Source organism: Lipotes vexillifer, unplaced genomic scaffold (assembly GCF_000442215.2).
Source record: "Lipotes vexillifer unplaced genomic scaffold, Lipotes_vexillifer_v1.1 scaffold671, whole genome shotgun sequence".
NCBI classification, from domain to species: domain Eukaryota; kingdom Metazoa; phylum Chordata; class Mammalia; order Artiodactyla; family Lipotidae; genus Lipotes; species Lipotes vexillifer.
Genome location: NW_006782851.1, coordinates 1,180,063 through 1,204,217, shown reverse-complemented (window position 1 = coordinate 1,204,217; position 24,155 = coordinate 1,180,063). Strand labels below are relative to the sequence as shown.

The 24,155-nt window shown below is 48.7% G+C and overlaps 1 protein-coding gene across 1 annotated transcript in view; it reads right to left on the bottom strand.

Annotated features, from left to right (window-relative positions):
- TMEM132C (transmembrane protein 132C) overlaps positions 1–19,421 on the bottom strand; it is a 369,817-nt gene extending 350,396 nt beyond the window's left edge. Inside the window, exons 1-3 of the mRNA XM_007455455.1 lie at positions 19,383–19,421; positions 17,919–18,398; positions 15,452–15,842 (exon numbers count right to left, since the gene is read on the bottom strand). Coding sequence (XP_007455517.1) covers positions 15,452–15,842; positions 17,919–18,398; positions 19,383–19,421 — 910 coding nt within the window. The remainder of the gene's footprint in view (positions 1–15,451; positions 15,843–17,918; positions 18,399–19,382) is intronic.
- Between the last annotated feature and the right edge of the window lie 4,734 nt (positions 19,422–24,155).

Genomic DNA, 24,155 nt, shown 5'->3' with positions numbered 1-24,155 from the left:
AGACGTCCAACTCTCTTCCACTATGTCCTAAAGATCAGACACAGGGGGACATAAACCTCATCTAAGGAGGCAGGAGGACACTATGGAGGGCAGTATGGAGGTTCCTCAAGAAAACTAAAAACAGAGTTGCCATATGATCCAGCGATCTCACTCCTGAGCATATATCTGGACAAAACTCTAACTCAGAAAGATCGTGCACCCCTATGTTCACAGCGGCACTATTCACAATGGCCAAGACGTGGAAACAACCTAAATGCCCATCGACAGAGGAATGGATAAAGAAGATGTGGTACATACATACCATGGAATACTGCTCAGCCATAAAAAAGAATGAAATAATGCCATCGGCAGCAACGTGGATGCAACTAGAGATTATCACACTCGGTGAAGTCAGCCGGAAAGAGAAAGACAAATGTCGTATCATATCGCTTACCTGTGGAATCGAAAATAGGACACAAATGAACTAATCTACGAAACAGAAACAGACTCTCAGACGTACAGAACAGACTTGTGGTTGCCGGGGCGAGGGGAGTGGGGGAGGGATGGAGTGGGAGTTTGGGATGAGCAGATGCAAAAATGGATAAACAACAAGGTCCTACTGCAGAGCACAGGGAACTATATTCAGTATCCTGTGATAAGCCATCACGGAAAAGAATGCGAAAGAGAATGTATACCTGTGTATCACTGAGTCACTTTGCTGTACAGCAGAAACTAACACAACATTGTAAATCAACTATGCTTCAATAAAATAAATTATAAAAAAATAAGGAGGCAGGAGAAGACGTGTTCCTGACCCCAGTGACAGCAGGAGCCTTGGACAGAGGACTCCATACAGCAGGCAGAGGCACAGGGAGCAGGGGGAGTAAATACTCCAGCCTCGCTCTCTGTCTGCCCTCCAGCCTCCTACAAGTGCCCTCACTGGCCAACCCAAGACGGCACACAACAGGCACAGGAAGTGCCCCGTGACGAGGTCAGCCTTCCGGGGCACAGAGCAGGATGGAGAGTGTGTCTGCAATGTGGGCAAATGGGAAAAGGAAAGCCAAATACACAAGAGCCCACTGGACCCTTTACAATAACTCTGTGAGATACGCTTCCCTGAACCCATTGCACAGATCCAGAAACTGAGTCTCTGTGGGATTAAATAACACGCCCGTATCTACACAATGGAGCAGAAATCTGACTCAGGCTCGTGTGAACCCCAAGCTTTATTCTTGCCCCTCAATTAGGAGTTATCAGGTGAGGCTGAGGCCCTGATGTGCTGAACCAAGCTCCGTCTGGATCCTATCTTTGTCTCTCCAAGCAGGACTCGGGCCCATCTGTCTCTGATGTTGAAGAGATGGCTGGGTTGACAGGAGAGTGATAAACGATGCCCGCTTATCCTTGTTTCAGGCGAGTGTGACACAGACTCAATTAGGAAACCACATCTTCAGGGCTGCTTCCTGTTCATACATACTAGCTCAGGTGGATGTCTGAGCAGGAAAGAGAGACAACTTGTTTGCCCGACTTTTCTCTGTCTTCCCTACCTGTGTCACTCACACTCCTAAATCTGGAGATGTAGGAATGTTTACTGGGTTTTTTAATGGCCCCAATCGTGCACGCTTTTTCCGGTGGCAGCACCCCAATTGTCCTCTGCACCCCACTGTCAGCCCTTGCAAACTCCTCCCACAGCTCCCAGACAGGATAATTCGGGCACATTGTCTTTTCCAGACCAGGTCAACTGGTTCAGAAATGGCACGTGAACCAAACAGAGCCAAGGAGACACAGTATGACCTTTCCTGTGTTCATCGGGTATCGTGTAAAGGATAGCCGATCTTGACTCCACAAGGGTGGGAGCCTGGGGCTGCCAAGACCCACCACATAGAACCTAAAAATGAAGCCAACACCATAACAGGCAAAGCAAAGAACTGAAGAGAAAAACCTCTGATGTCATAATTGAGCACCTGGGTCAAGCCATAACTGATGACTAGTTTGAGTGTAATTTCATCACCCCCACAAGACATCTTGTACCCATGTGCAGTCACTTTTCATTATTTCTGTAATTTACTCAGTTGTTAAGAGAAAGTCCTCATCAAGGTTGTTTTTCACTGTTTACTGTGAAATTCTAGTCTCTGTTCTAAGCTGATTTCTTTCGTGTGGCCATTTCTGGGAACTCATTACCTGCACAGCAGGGGGCCCTCCTTTCTCTCACCTGAAAGGAAGAGGCAGAGAATACAGAGAAGGATGGCCACTTAGAAATAAAGTCAGTGACTTGAGAATGTTGCCTCTGGCCAGCTCATTTGAGTATCACACTATTATGAACGTTCTCACCTCCAATCCAAGGGACAATTTCCGGGAGTGAGTGATGGAGAGAAGGAGTAGTGGTGGATTCTACTCTCAGTTAGGGACCCTCGATAAAATGATGGCCGTCTAAAGACTTCCGGCACATCAAACTTACCTCCCCATTTTTCTGCACTATCGAGATGTAAGAGATGAGCTTGGGGTGAAAGACAGATACTATGAGAAGCCAAAGGCAGAATTAAATCATGTATTCATTTGTTCATTCACTCATTCACCAAGTATTAAGGGCCTCATATGTGCCAGGCACTGGGGCTGATGAGCAAAAGAGACGTGGACAATAGTGAACAGAAGAGAAAAGAAATTCTGTTCTCATGGAGCTTAAATTCTAGGGGAGAGGAAGACGGCTAGCCAAATAAGGGAAATCTATGGGTTATCAGGTGGTGATAAGTGCAAAGAGAAACACAACAGAAAAGGGGACTTGAGAGTGCCATAATGAAGGGGAGCAGATGGTGTAGACAAAGGGAAATGGCTCCAGTAGATCCCTACGTGTTACCCCACAGCAGGCATGTGCAAAGGCCCTGAGGTGGGAGCCCAGTGGGGTTGTGAGAACCAGCAAGGCGGCCAGTGGGACTGGAACAGAGTGTGCGTGTGAGGGCGCGGGGGTTGAGATGAGGTCAGAAGGATGCTGGAGGTCAGAGTTCACGTTGCAGCTGTAGATCACTGAATACACTGTGGCTTCAGCTCTAAATATGATGGGAGCCTCTGGAGGGTTGGGAGCAGAGGACAACATGACCTGAATGATGGTCAGGAGGGGTCTGAATGGGGCACCTCCCCAACCAAGGTGCAGCTGGTGTGTGCTGAGGATGGAGGACATGGTGGGCCTCCTCCTGGGTTATTAAAGTAAGGACTGTCTCTGTAGGATTCAAAGTAACTGGATAAGGAATTGACAGCACCACACACGTTAGCACCGTGTGTGTTTGCAGGAGAGGAGCTCAAGACATGAGAGAGAGAGAATAAAATCCCCCAGATCAAGGACCCCTCGACCACTGAGAAGGGCTAAGAAGCTGACGTTAGCAGACTTCCCGCGTCTGTGAACGAGAGAGTGAACCCCAGGACCCCTCCCAGCCAACCTCCCAGCCAAGGTAGACACCTCCTGTCATTGATGGTCCGGGGAAGTGTCCAAGGGCCAGGCCGCAGCCGGGGAGATGACTGACCCATAGCGGGGACGGAAGCGCAACAGAGGAAAACGTTGAGTTTGAAAGCAGATGAGAAAAGTCTGCTCTGTGAGTCCATTCACTGGTTACAATTAAAAATGGAAACTAAAGAGAATGGTGACCCGAGGCTGTGTGCTGACCCAAAAGATTTACATGAACTGGAGAAAAGCACGCATAGCCACTTAGGGGGCAGGAGAGATGAAACAGAGCTGGGGCAGAACAGACACACCCAAATGGAGACATCTTCCAGGATTTTTTTTCTCATAAATGAAGACGGCAGAGCGGGAAGCCTTTTAGGGTTGCCTCCTACGGCCGAGGCATTAGAATCTGACCGGCTTTAGGAACTCAACCCTCAGGGAGGAGGGAAGGTCTCATGTGCAAGACGGACCAGTGGCAGAAGATGTTACTGATGCAGCAACTGGACCATGGCTGGTACTAGAGGGATTTTTTTTTTTAATCATTATTGAATTATAGTAGATTTTAATGTTGTGTTAGTTTCACGTGTACAGCAAAGTGATTCAGTCACATGTGGAGAGATAGATATATAGATTCTTTTTCAGATTCTTTTCCATTATAGGTCATTACAGGATAGTAAGTAGAGTTCCCTGTGCTATACAATAGGTACTTGTTGGTTCTCTATTTTATATAGAATAGTGTGTATCTGCTAATCCCAAACTCCTAATTTATCCCTCCCCCGCCTTCCCCTTTGGTCACCATAAGTCTGTTCTCTATGTCTGTGAGTCTGTTTCTGCTTCATACGTAAGTTCATTGGTGTCCTATTTTAGATTCCACATAGAAGTGATATCACATGGTGTTTGTCTTTCTCTGCCTGACTTACTTCACTTAGTATGATCATCTCTGGGTCCATCCGTGTTGCTGCAAATGGCATTCTTGTGTTCCTTTTTTTCTGGCTGAGTAGTATTCCATTGTATATATGTACCACGTCTTCTTCATCCATTGTTGACGGACACTTAGGCTGCTTCCATGTCCTGGCTATTGCAAATAGAGCTGCTATGAAGGGATGTTTGATGGAGGAACAATGAATGAAAGGAGAGCCAAAGCAGACAGAAACTAGGAAGAGGCCCCCCAGAGCCAGAGGTGCGTTGGGAGGTGGATGCCCCTGACATAGCTGTTGATGCAGCAGCAGAAGAAGCAAGCTGACCTTACCGTGAACTGCTCCAAGAGCCTGAACTATACATGTGAGAAGCAGCCATCCAACTGGCCTCTGGTTTCCTTCATTTTATTCTTTGGTTGGTTGGATAGCGTCCTCCTGCCTGCCTGGCGTCCATTCCTTTTCATCTGACAAAGCCTGATCTGTCCACACCTTCTGCACTCTCGGTCCTAGTAGCTTGGGTGGAGATGACCTGAGGCTCCCAGATTGGTGTATCCCAGACCTGACCAATCAGAAACTCCATCCCTGCCCCCCCCCCAACAGTGACTGGCTCAGGGTTGGGCCAGGGACTCCAGTGACCACCAAGAGATTCACACCATCAGCTTTTTCTACAAGCATTCGGGAAGTCACTTTGTTTTCGTTGGGGTGTGCTGTGTGGATAGAACGTAAACCTTGAGCTGCTGGTGACAATGATGGCCGCTCAGAAATGAAGCCAACACAAAGAACAGAGCAGACGGAGGTGGAAAGAAACAGTGTCTGGTTACATGGATTGACCCCTGGATCCAGCCATGCCTGAAGCCTACCTGGTATTTTTTCAGTTACCTGACCTAATACATTTTTTCGACACCCCCCCTCCCATTTTTTAATTTAACTTGATTTTTTTTTCTTTGGTACCATTTGCATATGCTGAGTTTTTTGGCATTTGCAACTAAAGGGGTCGAGACTAATGAACTGAATGATCTGGTGCCTATTCAAAGACCATTTCCATTGGGGAGGTGGGGAAACCCTGTGTCAGGGCCTCAAACACAACCTCACTGTTTCCAACGGAGACAAAACCATGTTTCCAGAGCCACTTCCTGTTTAAGGTGTGAGATTTTTATTTTTTAATTTTTTTGTAATTTCGGCTTAAAATCATCACTAAGCTGGAACTCCACGATAAGAGCTCTGTGTGTGTGCTGGGGGTGGGACGAGTGTCTTCAAGTTCCTCTGTTTATTTTGCAAATAAGAGAATTGCCTCAAAGGACTGCTAATCTACCCCCATGTGCCAAAGTGGGCAGCGTTATATCCACATTTCTACAGACTCGGAGTCCACAGAGTCGGTGAGGAAATGCGGCAGAAATCAAGCATTATAATTAAGGGGCCAGAGGGGCCGATTAAGCAAGAACGATGAAAAGGGTGGCCTGAAGAGCTGGATGAAAAAATTAACCTAAGGGAGGCGTGGGAGCTGCTCTGGATGTTTCTGGTGGCTCTGTGACCCCAGAGGGAGAAGTGTTGTTTAAGACAGTATCAAGAGTGTTATGAAACTAAGCCAAATGGAATTAGGTCTAAGCTGTATTTAAGCATGAAAGTACATCAAGGGATGTCTCAGAATCTAAACCCCTGGCTCTCTGTTGAGGCTGATAATAAACAGACACCGCACACTCGAGGAGCTCTTCCTACTCCCTGATAGCGTCAAACCCACTGTTCTTCTGATTCTTTTTATTTTCTCCGTTTTTTTAAAAAGCATCTCTGTGTAGTTTCTATTAGATTTTTTGGGTGAGTTTTCTTCTCCATGGCTTTGATAACTACACATATAATAATGGCTGTAATTTCTTGACCTTTTACCATGTGCCAAATATTACCATGTGCAATGGGTTGAATGGTGGGCCCCAAAAGATAGGTCCACTTAGAACCTATGGATGTGGTCTTATATTTGGAAACAGAGTCTTTTCAGATGTAATTAAGTTAAAGACCTTGGGATGAGGTCATCCTAGATGAGGGTGGGCCCTAAATCAATGACCAGTGTCCTTGTAACACAGAAGGGGGAAAGACATGCACAGAAGCCCATGTAAAGATGGAGGGAGACGGGAGGGATGCAGCCACAAGCCAAGGAAGCCAGGAGCCACCAGACGCTGAAAGAGGCAAAGCAGGAACCGCCCCTAGCGTCTTTGGAGAGAGCATGGCCCTGCCTGCATTTGAGTTTGGACTTCTGGCTCCAGAACTGGCAGAAAGTAAGTTTCTGTTACATTAAACTGCCCAGTTTATGGTAATTTGTTACACTAGCCTCAGGAGACGAATACACTGTGCTGAGCAGCTACGCCCATTTTTTTCCTTAAAAGAGTCTCACAACCCTACAAAGTAGGCTCACAAGAGCTGTCCTTTCCTCCAAGAATTTTTGCTACACACACTCTCTCTCTTGCCTTCCTTTGTGACAGTCCTTCAATCTTTCTCTGGGAGAAATACCCTTCCCCCTGGAATACAAAATGATGGAACTGTCCGTCAGATCGTCTTAATCTTTTCTAGACAGGGATGGGGCTAAGTAACCTGTTCTCATCCCTGGCTACAAATAAGAATCACCTGAGGAGCTTTTAAAAAGTAAAGATGATCAACCCTACCTCTATGCCCACCTCCACTCCCCACTAGTACAAAGATCCTGGCCCAGTCGGTTAGGTGTAGAGTCTGGACTTAGCGTTCTATAAAGCTTCCTGGTGATTCTAAAGTTCAGCCAAGGTTAAGGGAGTCTTTCTCCCTGGAATCTAAAACATGAGCACAGAGATAAAAACAAATAAAATAATTAGAGCCCCTGTATCCCAGCAGTGGTACCCTGAAACCAGACATCCATAATAACTACCAGGACTCTTGAACTGGCAACTTCAGACTTTTAGGAAGCTGGTCCCTTAGTGTACCTTCGGGGTCATAAGATCCCAATCCCTTAGTACTTAGGTGGCCCTGATATGTTTCTGATGCTTCTGACCAATTCATCCAGGAACTGGCAGAACAGATACTCAAAACTAAGCTTCTGCTTCCATGATACGGGGCATCCTTACTTAATCCGTTAAGTGATAGCCCCCCGTGTCGCTGATGACGTGAAAGGTGTGAGGAAGAAAGAAAAAATATTTTTTGGAAGGGGATTAAGAAGTACAAACGTCCAGCCATAAAATAAATAAGTCACGGGAATGTACTATACAGTATAGAGAATATAGTCAATACTACTGCAATAACTTTGTATGGTGACAGACAGTTACTAGACTTTTCACGGTGATCGATCCGTAATGTATATAAATGTCCAAACACTATGTTGTACACCTGAAACTAACATAATACTATATGTCAACTACACTTCAATAATAAACAAATTATGTAGAGATGACACGGTCTTCTACATCAAGTCTCTGAGTTGCTCAGGATCCCAGACATTTGCACGTGTGAACTTAGCACTCAATATACCACTAAGATCATCCTTAATCAAAAAATTTAAAAAATAAAGAAATGTACACACTTCAGAAGACAAGGACTTACTCACTCTGGGAGATATCGATAACCACTGCCTTGGAAATTTTGCTAATTCAGACTCTGGCTGGGTTGTATTTTACCTTTGTCCTCTCCTTAGAGGCAGTAATGTCTAAATCCCTGAGGTGTAGAAACAGTTTGTTCAGCTCAGCATACAGGTAGGAGAGAGACTCCAGTCCCGCAGAGAAAACGGTTTCAAAGATATCACAAGTACCCACGCAGAAATAAAGGCAAAGCCAATTAAACATAATTGGTATCCTTCTTCAAAGTATATAAAAATAATCTCTAAGTGGAAATTCCCTTAGCCATACCCAGGGCGTAAGATGAACGCACTTGAAAAGGATTATGTGTAGAGGAAAAAATGTTGGGGATATACTGTTTTAAGGTTCTTACACAACATATAAAGCAGTATGACCTCATCTGAATGCAGGCTTTGATTAATTAAAGATAAATTTTGTAAACCTTAGGGCAATGGCTAAATTTTAAAGAGGTATAAATAATGAGCCAATAGGGAGATAAAATGGAATCATAAAAAATATACTCAGTAGGAAAGCAGGCAGCAAAGAAGGAAAAAGGAGTAAAGAACAGATGGCACATAAAGCAAAAAGCAAGATGATAGAGTTTAATATAAACGTATCAAAAATTTCATTAAATATAAATGGTCTAAATATAATGATTAAAAGACACAGATTATCAGATTGGATAAATAGGCAAACCCCAACTACATGCTCTCTATAAACAATCTACATAAAATATAAAAACACAAATTGGTTTTTTAAAAAAACAGAAAAGATACTACAATGCAAACATTAATCAAAAGTAAGCCGAGGTGGCTGTATTAATATCAGATGAAACAGACTTCAGAATAAGGAATATTTCCAAGAATGAAGAGGGATGTTACGTAACGAGAAAGGAGTCAGTTCACCAAGACGTCATCACAATCCTAAGTGTATATGTACCTAAGACAGTGTTTCAAACACATAAAGGAAAAACTGACAGGACTGAAATGAAAACTAGGCAAACCCACAACTTCAACACTTCTGTCGATAATGGACAGAACAAAAAGATTAAAAATAAGCAGGGATATAAAACACCTGAACATCACTAAAGACATCTGGAGAGTCCTTGTGAATCTCAGGCAAAGATTTTTTTTAGATGTGACACCAAAGCACAATTACTAAGAAAAAAAAAATCAACAAACCAAACTTCATTAAAAAATCCTTTGCTCCTCCCAAGACACATACTGGGAGAATTTCTATAAACACTTACCTGAAAATGGACTTGTATCCATAATATATAAAGTGCCCTCAAAGATCAATAATATGAAAATAACAACCAACAAAAAACTGGCAAAAGATTTGAAAAAGATATTCACCAAAGAAGGTATAAGGATGGTAAGTAAGCACAAGAAAGAATGCTCAACATTATAAGTCATAGGATAAAAATTAAAACTTGAAAGATATACTGTTACACACCTATTAGAAGTGCTACATAAAATCAAACTAAAACAAGGGATACCATTAAGTGGTCCTGAAGAATCAAAACAACAGGAACTCTTATACCTTGCTGGTGGGATTGCAAAATGTTTCCATGTTTGAAAAATGTTTGCAATTTCTGAAAAAGTTATGTGTACAGTTGCAACACCAGCCAGCAATTCTAGTCCTAGGTATTTACCCAAGAGAAATGAACAAACATTCACTTGAAAACCTGTTTGTGAATACCTATGGTGACATTTTTCTTAATGACCCACAAATGGAAGTAATCCAAATAGCTTTCAACTAGGAAATGAATAAACAAACAGTGCTGTATCCATTCACTGTAATACTATGCAGTATTAAAAAGCAATAGACTATTTGTGGTCTTTTTGATTATAGCCATCTCACAGGTGTGAGGTGATATTGTGGTTTTGATTTGACGAGGAAGGGAACCCTTGATCATTGTAGGAATGTAAATTGGTGCAGCCACTGTGGAAAACAGTACGGAGGTTCCTCAAAAAAACTGAAAATAGAACTACCATATGATCCAGCAATTCCACTCACGGGCGTACATCTGAAGAAAATGAAAACACTAATTCAAGAAGACAACGCACCCCAATGTTCATAGCAGCCTTTTTTACAATAGCCAAGATATCAAAGCAACCTATGTGTCCAACAGATGAATGGATAGAGAAGGTGTGGAACATATATACAATGCAGTATTACTCAGCCATAAAAAAGAACAAAATTTTACCATTTGCAATAACATGGATGGACCTGGAGGGTATTATGCTTAGTGAAATAAGTCAGACAGAGAAGGACAAATACTGTATGTTACCACTTACACGTGGAATCTGTAAAATAAAACAGGGACTTCCCTGATGGCGCAGTGGTTAAGAATCCGCCTGCCAGTGCAGGGGACACGGGCTCGAGCCCCGGTCCGGGAAGATCCCACATGCCACAGAGCAACTAAGCCCGTGCGTCACAACTACTGAGCCTGCGCTCTAGAGCCCGTGCTCCACAAGAGAAGCCACCTCAATGAGAAGCCCACGCACCTCAATGAAGAGTAGCCTCCACTCGCCGCAACTAGAGAAAGCCCGCGCGCAGCAACGAAGACCCAACGCAGCCATAAATAAATAAATAAATGTATTAATAAGATAAAATAAAAAATAAAACCAAACTAGTAAATCTAACGACAACAACCAAAAAAAAACAGACTCACAGATATAGAGACCAACTAGTGGTTACCAGTGGGGAGAGGAAAGGGGGAGGGGCAAGACAAGGACAAAGGATTAAGAGATACAGACTACCATGTATAAAATAAATAACCTACAAGGATATATTGGGCAGCCCAGGGAATACAGACAATATTTTATAACTATAAATGGAGAAAAACCATTAAAATTTTGAATCACTAAGTCATATGGTTGAAACATAAGATATTGTATATCAACTATAGCTCAACTTAAGAAAAAGAACAAAAAGGAACAGACTGTTGATATATAGGTGAATATTAAATGCATTGTGCTAAGCGAAAGACAGAAGATTCAAAAGCCGCATACTGCACGATCCCATTTTTATGGAATTCTGAAAAAGGCAAAACTATAAGGACAGAGAAGAAATCAGTGGTTGCCAGGGGCTGCAGGTATAGGGGGAAGGGGTGGCTACATAGAAACACCCAGGAATTTGGGAGGTGACGGAAGTGTTCTTTATACCTCAGTTGTGTTCGTGTTTATATGGCCATGTGCATTCATCAAAATTAAAACTCTAACCTCAAAAGGGTGAATTTTACTGTTTGAAAATTACATTAATAAACCTTACTTTTAAACAACGCAGACTGCTGTAGAGAGATATTCTATCCATCAGACTTTCCATTTATTCCACTAATTCAGTAATACTCCCTTTCACTCCAATTAAAATGCCAAAGATTCATTTTTATTAACCATGCTTCTCATGACTATGGATGTTATAAGATATCTAATACATCCAAAGGTTTTGTTTTAACCCCTGCTCATGAAAGTGCTAACTGCTAATGTAATCGAGAGCTCTGGGTTCTTTGCCCAATTCTAGCCACATTTGTGATTAAGCTAAGGATGAATATTGAGATAAAGGAGGAAGAGCTGAAGGTGCAAATTCAAACGGCTGAGGGGAAGGGGCCAGCAGGTAAGGGGGGGAAGAGAAGCACTTAATAAACACTCCACCCAGGGGCCGGGGTGGGGGACACCCATGCATAGCTTTGGCACGATGTAGCCTTACGAGAATGCGCACCCGAGGTCGGCAGAGCGCCCGCCCTCTTAGTGGAAATTGGAAATCCCAATTTTTATATGTGAATTCTCCTGATTTGGGGGAGCCTGTTCAGTTTTTTATTTTAAAAAGCACTGTGGACAGAACAGTGCTTGTGTGCAGGTCATGAAGTTTGCAAGCGCTGGTCTAGAGCCCTGGGTGTAGAGCAAGAGAACTAGGACAGGCCTAGGAGTCCAGTGGTTTAATAGAACGGCTTCCGAGAGGCTGAAATCACTTCTAAGAAGCTTCAACGCAGCAGGGGGTTTCAACTTGGGTAGGAAGGGGTGTGTGCTTTTAATGCAAAGAGTGTGTGTGTACTTTAACTATAAGGAAAGATGAGGCATGAGCCTTACACGTGCAATCTAAAATACGAAACAAACTAGAGAATATAACAACAACAATAAAACAGAATCACAGAGAGAGACACACACTAGTGGTTACCAGTGGGAAAAGGGTGCACGTGGGAGCCGAGAAGGACCTCCCCGCCTCCGCCCCCCACAACCTCTTCCTACTCATGACACGGCCCCAGCCCCTAAATCCCAAATCAGCAATTCAAAATCCCCAAAGCTCTGACTATCCAAAGATTGGCTGGCTGGTTTTTAATTCTTTTGGTGACCGTGGCTGCTCTAAAGGACAGCGAGGCTACCTGGGGACTTTATCCTCTTCTATGTATATACTCACATCTTTCATGCAAAATAACTTATGTGTCCAATTACGGAGGCAACTCCACACCCAGCCCGGGCGTGTTAGACGATATACATGGATGATCCAGGGTCTCTACCTGTCTATCTACCTACCTACCTTCTGAATTGTGAAATATACCTGGCCCCAGACTTCCGGAAAGAGATTTCCGGCCTGTGTGACCTCCCCGGGGGGCCCCCTACGTGACTGACAACCATCACTTCACCTCTGACGGCATCTCAGCCTCTACCATTGCCCTTTCCTCCCCTCTACACAGGGCCAGTTCCTCAACCTGTAACTCAACGACACTTCGCGTCATCTACCTCAGCCCAAGACTTAAATCTTAGGAAGACTCCCTTCTTTCAGTGCCCTGGTCTATTTATGGAACCGCCCAAGAACAATGATTCTGTTCCAAATCCTGAGGAATTGCAGAGCCTTAAATCCACAGTTGAACATCAGCTTGCAATTGGTATTAAAAACTGAACAGTGGTTTTGAGGGTTCCAGAAATCGGCGCTTAAATCCTTGGGCAAGAACAGTCAGCGATGGATTTTTTTTTAAACGACAGTAAAAATTTAAGCAAGGGTCAGAAAACTTCCCTCTCTTGTAAGAAATTCATGGAGCAAACATTTTCTTTACAGAGGTATCTGAGAGCGTGAATGTAATACTGCTTATGACCATGAGAAACAAAATGAAAAATATTTTGCAGACCCATATGCGGTGAAAACTGCCAAGCAAAAGCGGGGAGAGAAAACCCCACCAAATCAAGGTTGCCCTAAGCCAGGGGGAGAGGTGGCTTTGGGGGGAGGGGTGGGGCATCTCTCCCTAACCTCTAACACCCTCACCACTTGCTATGTAAATAGCATATTTAAAACAAAATTCCCGGGCTTCCCTGGAAGCGCAGTGGTTAAGAATCCGCCTGCCAGTGCAGGGGACACGGGTTCAAACCCTGGTCCGGGAAGCTCCCACATGCCGCAGAGCAACTAAGCCCGTGTGCCACAGCTACTGAGCCTGCGCTCTAGAGCCCGCGAGCCACAACTACTGAGCCTGCGCGCCTAGAACCTACGCTCCTCAACGAGAAGCCACCGCTATGAGAAGCCCACAACCAAGAGTAGCCCCTGCTCTGCTCGCCGCAACTAGAGAAAGGCCATGCGCAGCAAGGAAGACACAACGCAGCCAAAAATAAAATAAATTAAAAAAAAAAATTCCCAATACCACTTTCAACAAAATTGCTGTCCCCGGCCTCTTCCACATGGACGTTTCTAATGGCCACTTCTCTAAATCAAAAGTAAAATCCTCCAGATGGTGTGCGGGGAGGAACGTGAGCTTTAATTAAGAAAAGTCCACAACTTACTTCACAGAGCACATTCAGCAGTCAGAGTTCCAACCTGATTGAATCCTCTCACGGAGGGAGAAAGGCTGATCGGGGACTTTCACCCTTCGCTCAAATTAAAATGGCACCACCTTCCTCAATGAAGTGCTTTCTATCCATTAAGTCACTTTATCATCACAACATCTCTAGCAAGCATTTTGGGAAGTTTTTTTTTTGTTTTTTTTTTTGAATGGCCACTTTCCATCTGGAGAAACCGAGTCTTAGAAATGATAGAACCCAGAGCTCACGGCAGAATTAAGTAACCAGATTTTCTAAGAGGTTTGTCCTCTGGAATAAAACAGAAATATGTCACCCGTCCCGTCACACACGCGCGCGTGCCCGTGCGCGCGCGCGCGCACACACACACACACACACACACACACACACACACACTCCTGTTTACCTGGAGCTCTTGGGAGAAACGGACAGTATTTAAAACAGCAATTTTGTCCGGTTGGTGTGTCTGGGGACCTGCACCCTTAAGGAAGGCAGATTTTTCTGGAATTCCAGCCGGTGCGCAGTGACTTTTGAAAAGCAAACGCTACTTGGTAACATCAACTGGCAACTTGTCTCTGCGAATGCATTTCCAGCTCAGCCTGAAGAGCTTTAGGCGGGAGAGAGCCGTGATTCTCATCCGCTTGGACTCGGTTTACCCGCTCAGGGCCCGGGGGCCGGGGCCGGAGCCGCGACGCAGCGCGAAGACCAGGGACACTTGTGCGCATCTCGGTTTCACCCGATGGCCCCGAGACTCTTGCCCCGGCGCAGGCAGCGGAAAAACGGCGCCCCCAGCCCTCTCTCCGTGCGCTGACCCGCACCCGGTTCCCGGCCCGGCCTTGGGGAGCGCAGCCGCCGTCCCCAGAGGAGCGGGGCTTCCTCGCGCGGCGCCGGAGGCCCCCGGGCTCCGAGACCCGTCTCCCCGCCCCTCCCGCCGCGGGCCCGGGCCCAACATGCACATAATCAAAACCTGCATAATAATACCAACCTTTCCAGAGTCTTCTGGGCACCAAGCGTTCCCTCCCTGAATCCTCTTAAACCCAAAACAGGGTGCTCATTCCATTGCAGAGGTGAGGAGACTGAGGTGGAAGGCCCCCCAAGACCCGGCTGCTCGGAAGCCCAAGTCTGATTCCGACTTGCAGCCCCAGCTCTCCCACCCGCGCGATCACCTTTACGCGGTCCTAGACCACACAGGACCTCGGCGGGGCGCCCGGAGGGGGTCCCGGGTTTCTCCCGACCTGAGGTCCCCGGGAGCTGCGCATTCCTTCGCGGGCCAACGCCAGCCCGCGGGACCCCACGGTGGGGAAAACGAGGCACAAAGGGCCCGGTCTGCCCTCGTGGGTCACCAGTCCCAGTCCGACCGAGCTGGGGAGGGGGACGCAAGGCTGCGGGGGAAGAAGGCGCAAAGAACCCCGCTGCCCGCTTCCGGGCCCCCGGCTCCACATCGTGGCCGTGCCGGGTTGCGCCAAGTCTTCACGCAACTCGGGGACGGCGAACACACACAGAGTGTCCCTCAGCCACGCCCCCTCTTCACCCCGGGAAGCACCCCGAACCCGGAGATACTGGGTCAGCCAATTTCGCCCCAATCCCACGGACGCGGCGCCCAACGGGGCTCGCCCATCTACGGAAGGGGCCGCTCCGCGCCTAGGAGCCAGCGCCCTCACCCAGGTCCCCGCGACACCCTCACCCTTCGGCTCCCCCCGCCCGGGCTCCTGGGGACCGCCGGGAACTTCTCGAGCGCCGGCGCGACCGACGCCCCCGCCCCCGTCCTCTTACCTCTGCCCAGCAGCGCGGCCAGCACCAGGCTCAGCGCCCGGCACAGCGGCGCCACCCACCCGGGGGCCGCGCCCTCGGAGCGCATCTTGCGTCCCGGCAGCTCAGGCCGCCCGCCGCCCGCCGGGGGCGCAGGGCCCGCTCGTGGCCCCCGCCGGCTGTCCCATGCCCCGGGGCCACCCCCGGCAGCGAGTCGGCCGGCCGGGCTGCGGAGCCGGTGTTCACGCCCCGCCCCTGCCGGGTGCACGCCGCTGCGCCTGCGGATCCCGCGGAGGCTCGCGCTCTGGCCGGGACAACTTTTCTCCAGCCGCCGCGGCAGCCGCGGCCCGTCCCGCCCCCAGGGCCGCCCACTCGGCCCCGCCCACTCGGGGCCCGCCCCGCCCCGGGCCGCAGGCTGCTGGAGGATGCCGGGGAGAAAGGGCGCGGGTCCCGGAGCAGGCGCGCGGGAGAGGGGGTGGGGCGCGCAGGGAAGCGGGTTGCACCCGCGGGGTCCCTCCTCCTCCCTGCAGCCTTCTGCCTTCGTGCCCTGTGGCTCGCGTCCCGGAGAGTTCTGCGCAGGTACCGCGTCGCAAGATGGAGCCGGACGCTTCCCTTCGCCAGCCTCCCCGGGTCCTCAGTCGCCGCACCTGAACTTTCTTTGCCTTGAGAGCTGGGGACATCTGGAATTAAAAGTCCCCTGCAGCTGATAAGGAAAGCTCTCCCAGAGAGATTGTTCAGTGGGAAAAAGCAACGGGCAGGACAGACTCGAGAGGGACACGGTTTCTACAGAGGCGTGCGCACACGTGTATATATTTGTGTGTGTGTGTGTGTGTGTGTGTGTGTGTAGCAAGACAACGCGGTATCTCAGGAAGGGGACTGGAACGCTGGGGTGACGGAAAGGTTCGTTTTACACTGTATATCCTTCTATATTGTTGGATATCGCCCCCATGCCCATGTGTTTGTATGCACTGTTCTGGGGGTAAATGCGCCCTTCCCCAGTCAGACTTGCTCCTGCAACAGCTTTTTCTCTGCAGATTCAGACAAGGACTCGCCACCCCACTTGGAGCCCCAAATCTCTTCTCTGTGACGTTCCCAGCGCTGCCCTCCCTCCCCACGTGGATCCCAGCTGCTTGCCTGCACGGTTACTGATACACATGCTCCGGCCTCATCTGCTTCCCAGGGATGAACAATATAAATGCAGGACCCCGACTCCCCCTCGTGTCCGTGAGTGAAAGGCAGTGCTTTCTGAGCCCAGCAGCCTTGCCCTGGAGGCCCAGCCCTCCCCCAGCCGCTGCGCTTCCCCCAAACCCCATAGCCTGGCCTGGCGGTCCCCTGGTGTCCTGGGCTCCCCAGGGGCAGGGCTCAGGGGCCCAGCTCTCACCCAGGCTGACTCGGTCCAACCTCAGAAAAGAAGATCACGGTGTTGTCTTGTGTCACCATCGCTCCTGGTTACCAGAAGGCAAGAATGAATTTCAAAAGAAAAGAAAAAAAAATATCCTTGATCAGGTGAGAAGAAACAAAAGTGAAAAGGCTTGAGCACTACAAATCCGCTTCTGCTGCCCCAACTCAGTTACAGGGGATCATGAGACGAGCATGAGGGGAAATTGGGGGTTGGGGGCAGAGGGTCCAAGGGCACTCCCCATCCCTGGAGCCCTTCTCCCAGCTGGACGGTCTCCAGAGGACAAGGGCTCACTGGTCCACTCTGCTTGCCTTATGTGGGCAGAAGACAGCTGGGAAAACTAGCCAGGCCAGAAAGAAAACTGCTAAACCTTGGTTCCCATAGGCCTGGGTAGCAGAGACTTCATTTTTTAAGTGGACTAGCTGCCCAGTTTTTCAGTTCATTCAGCTAATCTACACATAGCCTTGGGAGACAGTCATAAAGTAGACTCGGGCTCCTGAAATGGAAGGCACATTTCCTCCTCATTTTTATTTGTTAGTTTGAAAGTCACTGGAGAATAAATATTTTTTTCATTTAAATGTTTCTAGCCTCAGTGAGAAATACAACATAGCCCATCATTTCCTGACTGAGTGGTTGGGATCTGCTTCCGCTCTCCCTCCTGTCTGATTAGAGAAACAAAAGAAAAAGCCCCCAGTTATGCCGGCCACTCCCCTGCTCTTTGTAGGTTCATCATTTAGTCGGCCTCACCCTCCCCACACACATCATTTCTTTACTTTTGGCACAGAATATCGCCCTCTCTACTGCAGAGCCAAATACAGGTTGTGGTCCAGGACCCCGTGGTTCAAATAATCAGAAAGGGTGAAACTGAACAAACCACAGGGGAATACATAAAAATTCTAAAATGAGAAGAAAAAGGAGACGACGAGTTTCAGTCAGGTAAATCCACTTCACAGTCCACCCGGAGATACTGGGTCAGCCAATTTCGCCCCAATCCCACGGACGCGGCGCCCAACGGGGCTCGCCCATCTACGGAAGGGGCCGCTCCGCGCCTAGGAGCCAGCGCCCTCACCCAGGTCCCCGCGACACCCTCACCCTTCGGCTCCCCCCGCCCGGGCTCCTGGGGACCGCCGGGAACTTCTCGAGCGCCGGCGCGACCGACGCCCCCGCCCCCGTCCTCTTACCTCTGCCCAGCAGCGCGGCCAGCACCAGGCTCAGCGCCCGGCACAGCGGCGCCACCCACCCGGGGGCCGCGCCCTCGGAGCGCATCTTGCGTCCCGGCAGCTCAGGCCGCCCGCCGCCCGCCGGGGGCGCAGGGCCCGCTCGTGGCCCCCGCCGGCTGTCCCATGCCCCGGGGCCACCCCCGGCAGCGAGTCGGCCGGCCGGGCTGCGGAGCCGGTGTTCACGCCCCGCCCCTGCCGGGTGCACGCCGCTGCGCCTGCGGATCCCGCGGAGGCTCGCGCTCTGGCCGGGACAACTTTTCTCCAGCCGCCGCGGCAGCCGCGGCCCGTCCCGCCCCCAGGGCCGCCCACTCGGCCCCGCCCACTCGGGGCCCGCCCCGCCCCGGGCCGCAGGCTGCTGGAGGATGCCGGGGAGAAAGGGCGCGGGTCCCGGAGCAGGCGCGCGGGAGAGGGGGTGGGGCGCGCAGGGAAGCGGGTTGCACCCGCGGGGTCCCTCCTCCTCCCTGCAGCCTTCTGCCTTCGTGCCCTGTGGCTCGCGTCCCGGAGAGTTCTGCGCAGGTACCGCGTCGCAAGATGGAGCCGGACGCTTCCCTTCGCCAGCCTCCCCGGGTCCTCAGTCGCCGCACCTGAACTTTCTTTGCCTTGAGAGCTGGGGACATCTGGAATTAAAAGTCCCCTGCAGCTGATAAGGAAAGCTCTCCCAGAGAGATTGTTCAGTGGGAAAAAGCAACGGGCAGGACAGACTCGAGAGGGACACGGTTTCTACAGAGGCGTGCGCACACGTGTATATATTTGTGTGTGTGTGTGTGTGTGTGTGTGTGTAGCAAGACAACGCGGTATCTCAGGAAGGGGACTGGAACGCTGGGGTGACGGAAAGGTTCGTTTTACACTGTATATCCTTCTATATTGTTGGATATCGCCCCCATGCCCATGTGTTTGTATGCACTGTTCTGGGGGTAAATGCGCCCTTCCCCAGTCAGACTTGCTCCTGCAACAGCTTTTTCTCTGCAGATTCAGACAAGGACTCGCCACCCCACTTGGAGCCCCAAATCTCTTCTCTGTGACGTTCCCAGCGCTGCCCTCCCTCCCCACGTGGATCCCAGCTGCTTGCCTGCACGGTTACTGATACACATGCTCCGGCCTCATCTGCTTCCCAGGGATGAACAATATAAATGCAGGACCCCGACTCCCCCTCGTGTCCGTGAGTGAAAGGCAGTGCTTTCTGAGCCCAGCAGCCTTGCCCTGGAGGCCCAGCCCTCCCCCAGCCGCTGCGCTTCCCCCAAACCCCATAGCCTGGCCTGGCGGTCCCCTGGTGTCCTGGGCTCCCCAGGGGCAGGGCTCAGGGGCCCAGCTCTCACCCAGGCTGACTCGGTCCAACCTCAGAAAAGAAGATCACGGTGTTGTCTTGTGTCACCATCGCTCCTGGTTACCAGAAGGCAAGAATGAATTTCAAAAGAAAAGAAAAAAAAATATCCTTGATCAGGTGAGAAGAAACAAAAGTGAAAAGGCTTGAGCACTACAAATCCGCTTCTGCTGCCCCAACTCAGTTACAGGGGATCATGAGACGAGCATGAGGGGAAATTGGGGGTTGGGGGCAGAGGGTCCAAGGGCACTCCCCATCCCTGGAGCCCTTCTCCCAGCTGGACGGTCTCCAGAGGACAAGGGCTCACTGGTCCACTCTGCTTGCCTTATGTGGGCAGAAGACAGCTGGGAAAACTAGCCAGGCCAGAAAGAAAACTGCTAAACCTTGGTTCCCATAGGCCTGGGTAGCAGAGACTTCATTTTTTAAGTGGACTAGCTGCCCAGTTTTTCAGTTCATTCAGCTAATCTACACATAGCCTTGGGAGACAGTCATAAAGTAGACTCGGGCTCCTGAAATGGAAGGCACATTTCCTCCTCATTTTTATTTGTTAGTTTGAAAGTCACTGGAGAATAAATATTTTTTTCATTTAAATGTTTCTAGCCTCAGTGAGAAATACAACATAGCCCATCATTTCCTGACTGAGTGGTTGGGATCTGCTTCCGCTCTCCCTCCTGTCTGATTAGAGAAACAAAAGAAAAAGCCCCCAGTTATGCCGGCCACTCCCCTGCTCTTTGTAGGTTCATCATTTAGTCGGCCTCACCCTCCCCACACACATCATTTCTTTACTTTTGGCACAGAATATCGCCCTCTCTACTGCAGAGCCAAATACAGGTTGTGGTCCAGGACCCCGTGGTTCAAATAATCAGAAAGGGTGAAACTGAACAAACCACAGGGGAATACATAAAAATTCTAAAATGAGAAGAAAAAGGAGACGACGAGTTTCAGTCAGGTAAATCCACTTCACAGTCCCCAAAGGCATCTGCCATCCTCGGGTGTTCCAAGTCTCAGATATGCCTTGAGACCACAACGTCTCCTAGCATCGCCTGTAAGAGACTTCCCTGCTTCTTCCAGACAGACAAAAGGAGACCCAGGTAATGGGTGCTTCTCTTCCGCAAATCTCAGTTTAGGGTCCCATGTAATCTACCACGTGACCTTCTAAAAACCAAACAAGCACACACAAAACCAAACAAACAAAGGGATGATGTTGTTGATTTATCCTTTTTTAGGAACCCACCCCCCAAAACAGAGGTGTGAACTTAGAGGTTATTGGGCAAAGAGTCTCCTGTATTTATTTTTTTTTAAGGCATGTATTTTTTAACCCCCAAATCATTAATTCCTTAACTTAGATTACTTCCAGATGCTTTTCTGAATTTCATAACCAACATCAGAGACCACTAATCTCCTCAAAGGCTATTGCAAAACTCCTTGTGGGCGTTGGGCACATGGAGACAATTAACATGATTTATAGGAGAGAAGAGAGATTGGAAAGAGGAAACCTGCTGTTTCCACATGTGCCCAGGGTACGTAAGTCAAAAAGGCAAGTTCGGATTTTTTTTGTTGTTCATGCTTAAATTCCAAATTCTTAACATTGCATAAAATTAAGGTTGGAACTTGGGAATTTAGCTCAGGAATTTCTTACAAGGTTTGCCTCTAGATAGGGGACCTATAGGTGTATGTTACTAAGAACGTGGAAAAGAAGGGCTATATGTTGGCCTCATGAGGCAGCTATAGTCATCCTGCAGATCTAATGGCAAGTCCTAACTATGGTGCTTGCTATTAAAGATGAAAAATAAGGAAGGCAGGCAGGCAGGTATATGTTTAGCACCCTGTGCTGGCACTTTTGTTACTGTACATAGACGCCATCTCGTTTAATGCTTGCAATAACACTAATGGGAGTACTATTGTTGTCCTTTGACATTTCATCCATTCTTTCAACAAATATCTGTCTACTGCTTACCATTTGTCAGGCTCAGGTATGGGGTTCTAGCAGTGAACAAATCAGATGAAGGTCCTAAACTCATGGATCTTATAGTCTAGGGGACAGACTCTCAGGAAATATACAGATAACTCCATCTTAGAAGCCAGTGATAGGTGCTATGAATAAAACTAAAACAGAATAAGGGGAAAGTCCGATCCGGGGTTACAACTTTAGAGAGGGCAGATGGAGTGGGTAAGTTGGCAGATTTCTGAGAGAAAAGCTTTTAAGGAGGACAAAACCAAAAGTGCAAAGACCAGGAAGCAGAGGAAAAAATGATCTCACCCCGCCCCCCAGAACAGCTCTGGCCTCTTGTGGAACACAGCCTGTAGGGGGCAGCAGAGGAAGCCTGGAGTCCAGTTAAGAGCTGACTGTGGGAGGGTAGGAGGGATGCAGGCCCGGACTGGGAAGGTAGCAGGGAGTGGTGAGGTGGACACGTGGACCAGTTAGGCTGCCTGCTCCGGGCAAAGGCAAAAGCCTTGCCGCTGGATGGGTGTGAGCTGTAGGGCAGTGTTAGAGTCTGGGGTTTTCCCAATGGTACCCTTCAGGGAGGAAAGAAAAACTGGGGGGCAAGCAGTCTTGGGGGTACCTTGGGGCAGGTGGGAAATCTGAGGCTCCAAGAGGAAGTTCAGTCACTTGCTAGTACGTGGCAGTGGTGACATTGCCCATCAGCGCCCCACCTGCCCCACAGGTGGTGCGGTCAGCTTGTAGCCGCCAGCTTAAACTCTGGTTTTACGTTGGTAAGATCCGTAACCCTTGTTTGAACAAATTCTAGGGTCCCACGCAGCCTGGCTAAGGTGGGGCTGGGTAGGTAGGGGGAAGTGGGCTGTAGAAACAACACGTCCTTCCCCACTCCCCACCCTTACTCCCTGCTGCACGTGGATAAAGGTTGCAACACTGTGCCATCCAGTAAGAATCTTAACTATTAGGGAATATTTACTGGGGGCTATTACCACCCACTCTTGATCATTTATGTGTTTATTTGCTTATTATCTATCTGCAGCTTCCCCCATCCCCGTGTCAGCTCCATGGGGTAGGGGGTGGCGGTTGACCTGTTCACCCCTGTGTTCGCAACACCTAGGAGGGTGTGTGCCCCCAAATTAGCACTTGTCTGGTGAATGACTATCCTGAAACTGTAGCTTACCAGTCCCACGTTACTAAAAAGGAAACTGAGATTCACACATTTTTCCCTTCAGCTCACTTAGCCAGTAATAGTAACAATTATGATGAGAACAATATCATTTATTAGGTGCTTGTTAATTGCCAAATAATCCTTTTGACAACCCTGTGGATGTGTACTATTTTTATCCCATCTTACAGACCAAGAAACTAATGTCAAAGAGGTTAAGTGGCTTGTTCAAGGACACCCAGCTGGGAAGTGGCAGAAGTGGGGTTGGATCTATAATCATTCATCCCACTCAGCTGTGTTCAAGTGTGTGCTTAGCTCTGCCCGTTCTGTACACCAGGTGTCCTGGTCGCCTGTGTTAGGTCCCGCTGGCCAGGCCCACTCTCTGTATCAGGTTTCACTTGCTAGACTTTTCTGTTTTTGACAAACACTGAAAAATCATTCCTTTGTAATTTCCACTTAACCTTAGAGACGACAACTCCGTAGCACCTTGGGCTGCCCTGGTTGTCTCTACTGGAACTCCGCCTCTGTGGAGATGAATTTCCCCTGAAGAGATCATGGGCCCAGCTTCTCCAGGTAAGATGCGAGATGCAGGTGGCTTTTGGCTTTTGTGAGAACAACTTTTAGGACTGATGCTCAAATGCCTCCACACCTGACCCAGATCCGATTTCCCTGCCGCACTTCCAGGCTTTTATCACCCTGCTAGAGACCCACAGAGTGGCTTTTCCACCCCTCACCCTTCCACTGGGGGTTCAGTAGTCCATTTAGTAAAAGAAGTGGGTTAGTATAGCTTCAGATGGTTACAAGTGGAACTGGTCACACTGACATTTCCTTAACTGCATATATGCTGCATCACCGTCACCACCTCTGACGTTTACAGATCTTTTACTTTGTGCCGAGCGCTATTTCCAGTACTTTCGCACGTGTTCGCTCATTTAATCCTCGCAACAACCTTATGACTTTACTGTTCTTAGTAACTCCACTTACAAACCAAGAAATTGACATACGGAGTTTAGGTAACGTATCCAGTGTCACAGAGCTAGTAGTCGGCAGAGCTGGGATTCAAACCCGGTTACTCTGGCTATAGAATCCCTGCTCTGAGTAATCAATTCTCACCCTTAGTTATGCGTACACATCACCTTGAGGACCTGTTAACATGTTGATTTGATTCAGTTCATCAGGGGTGGGTGCCCCTTCATCTGCATATCTAACAAGCTCCCCCAGATCATCTTGTTGCTGTGCCTCAGTGGACCATCTTTTGTGTAGCAGTTCCCTAAATCCTTACCTTACTCTGCTCCCTACATATTTATCCAAAGTCATATTACCCAAACTATATGTATTTGGAAATGTCACCAAAGGTCAAACCCCTTCCTGCTTCTCGACGCAAAGCAATCCTAGACACATTCAGTGCCTTGCATCATTCCAGAAGCAGCATGAGGTTGGAGAGTTTGCTATGCAGTCAGTTAATAACAGTTATTTAGTACATACCGGTCAGTGAGCCCGATATTCGGAGTAAGCATGGCGACTGGCTTGGGTCAAGGTAGTGGTGGCTCCATCACCTGGGTCCCTGAATGACCTCAATGAGCAGAGTCCCCTGCTAAGCAGCAGTGGACACACACACACACATACACACACACACACACACACACACACACACACACACACACACACACACACACACACACAC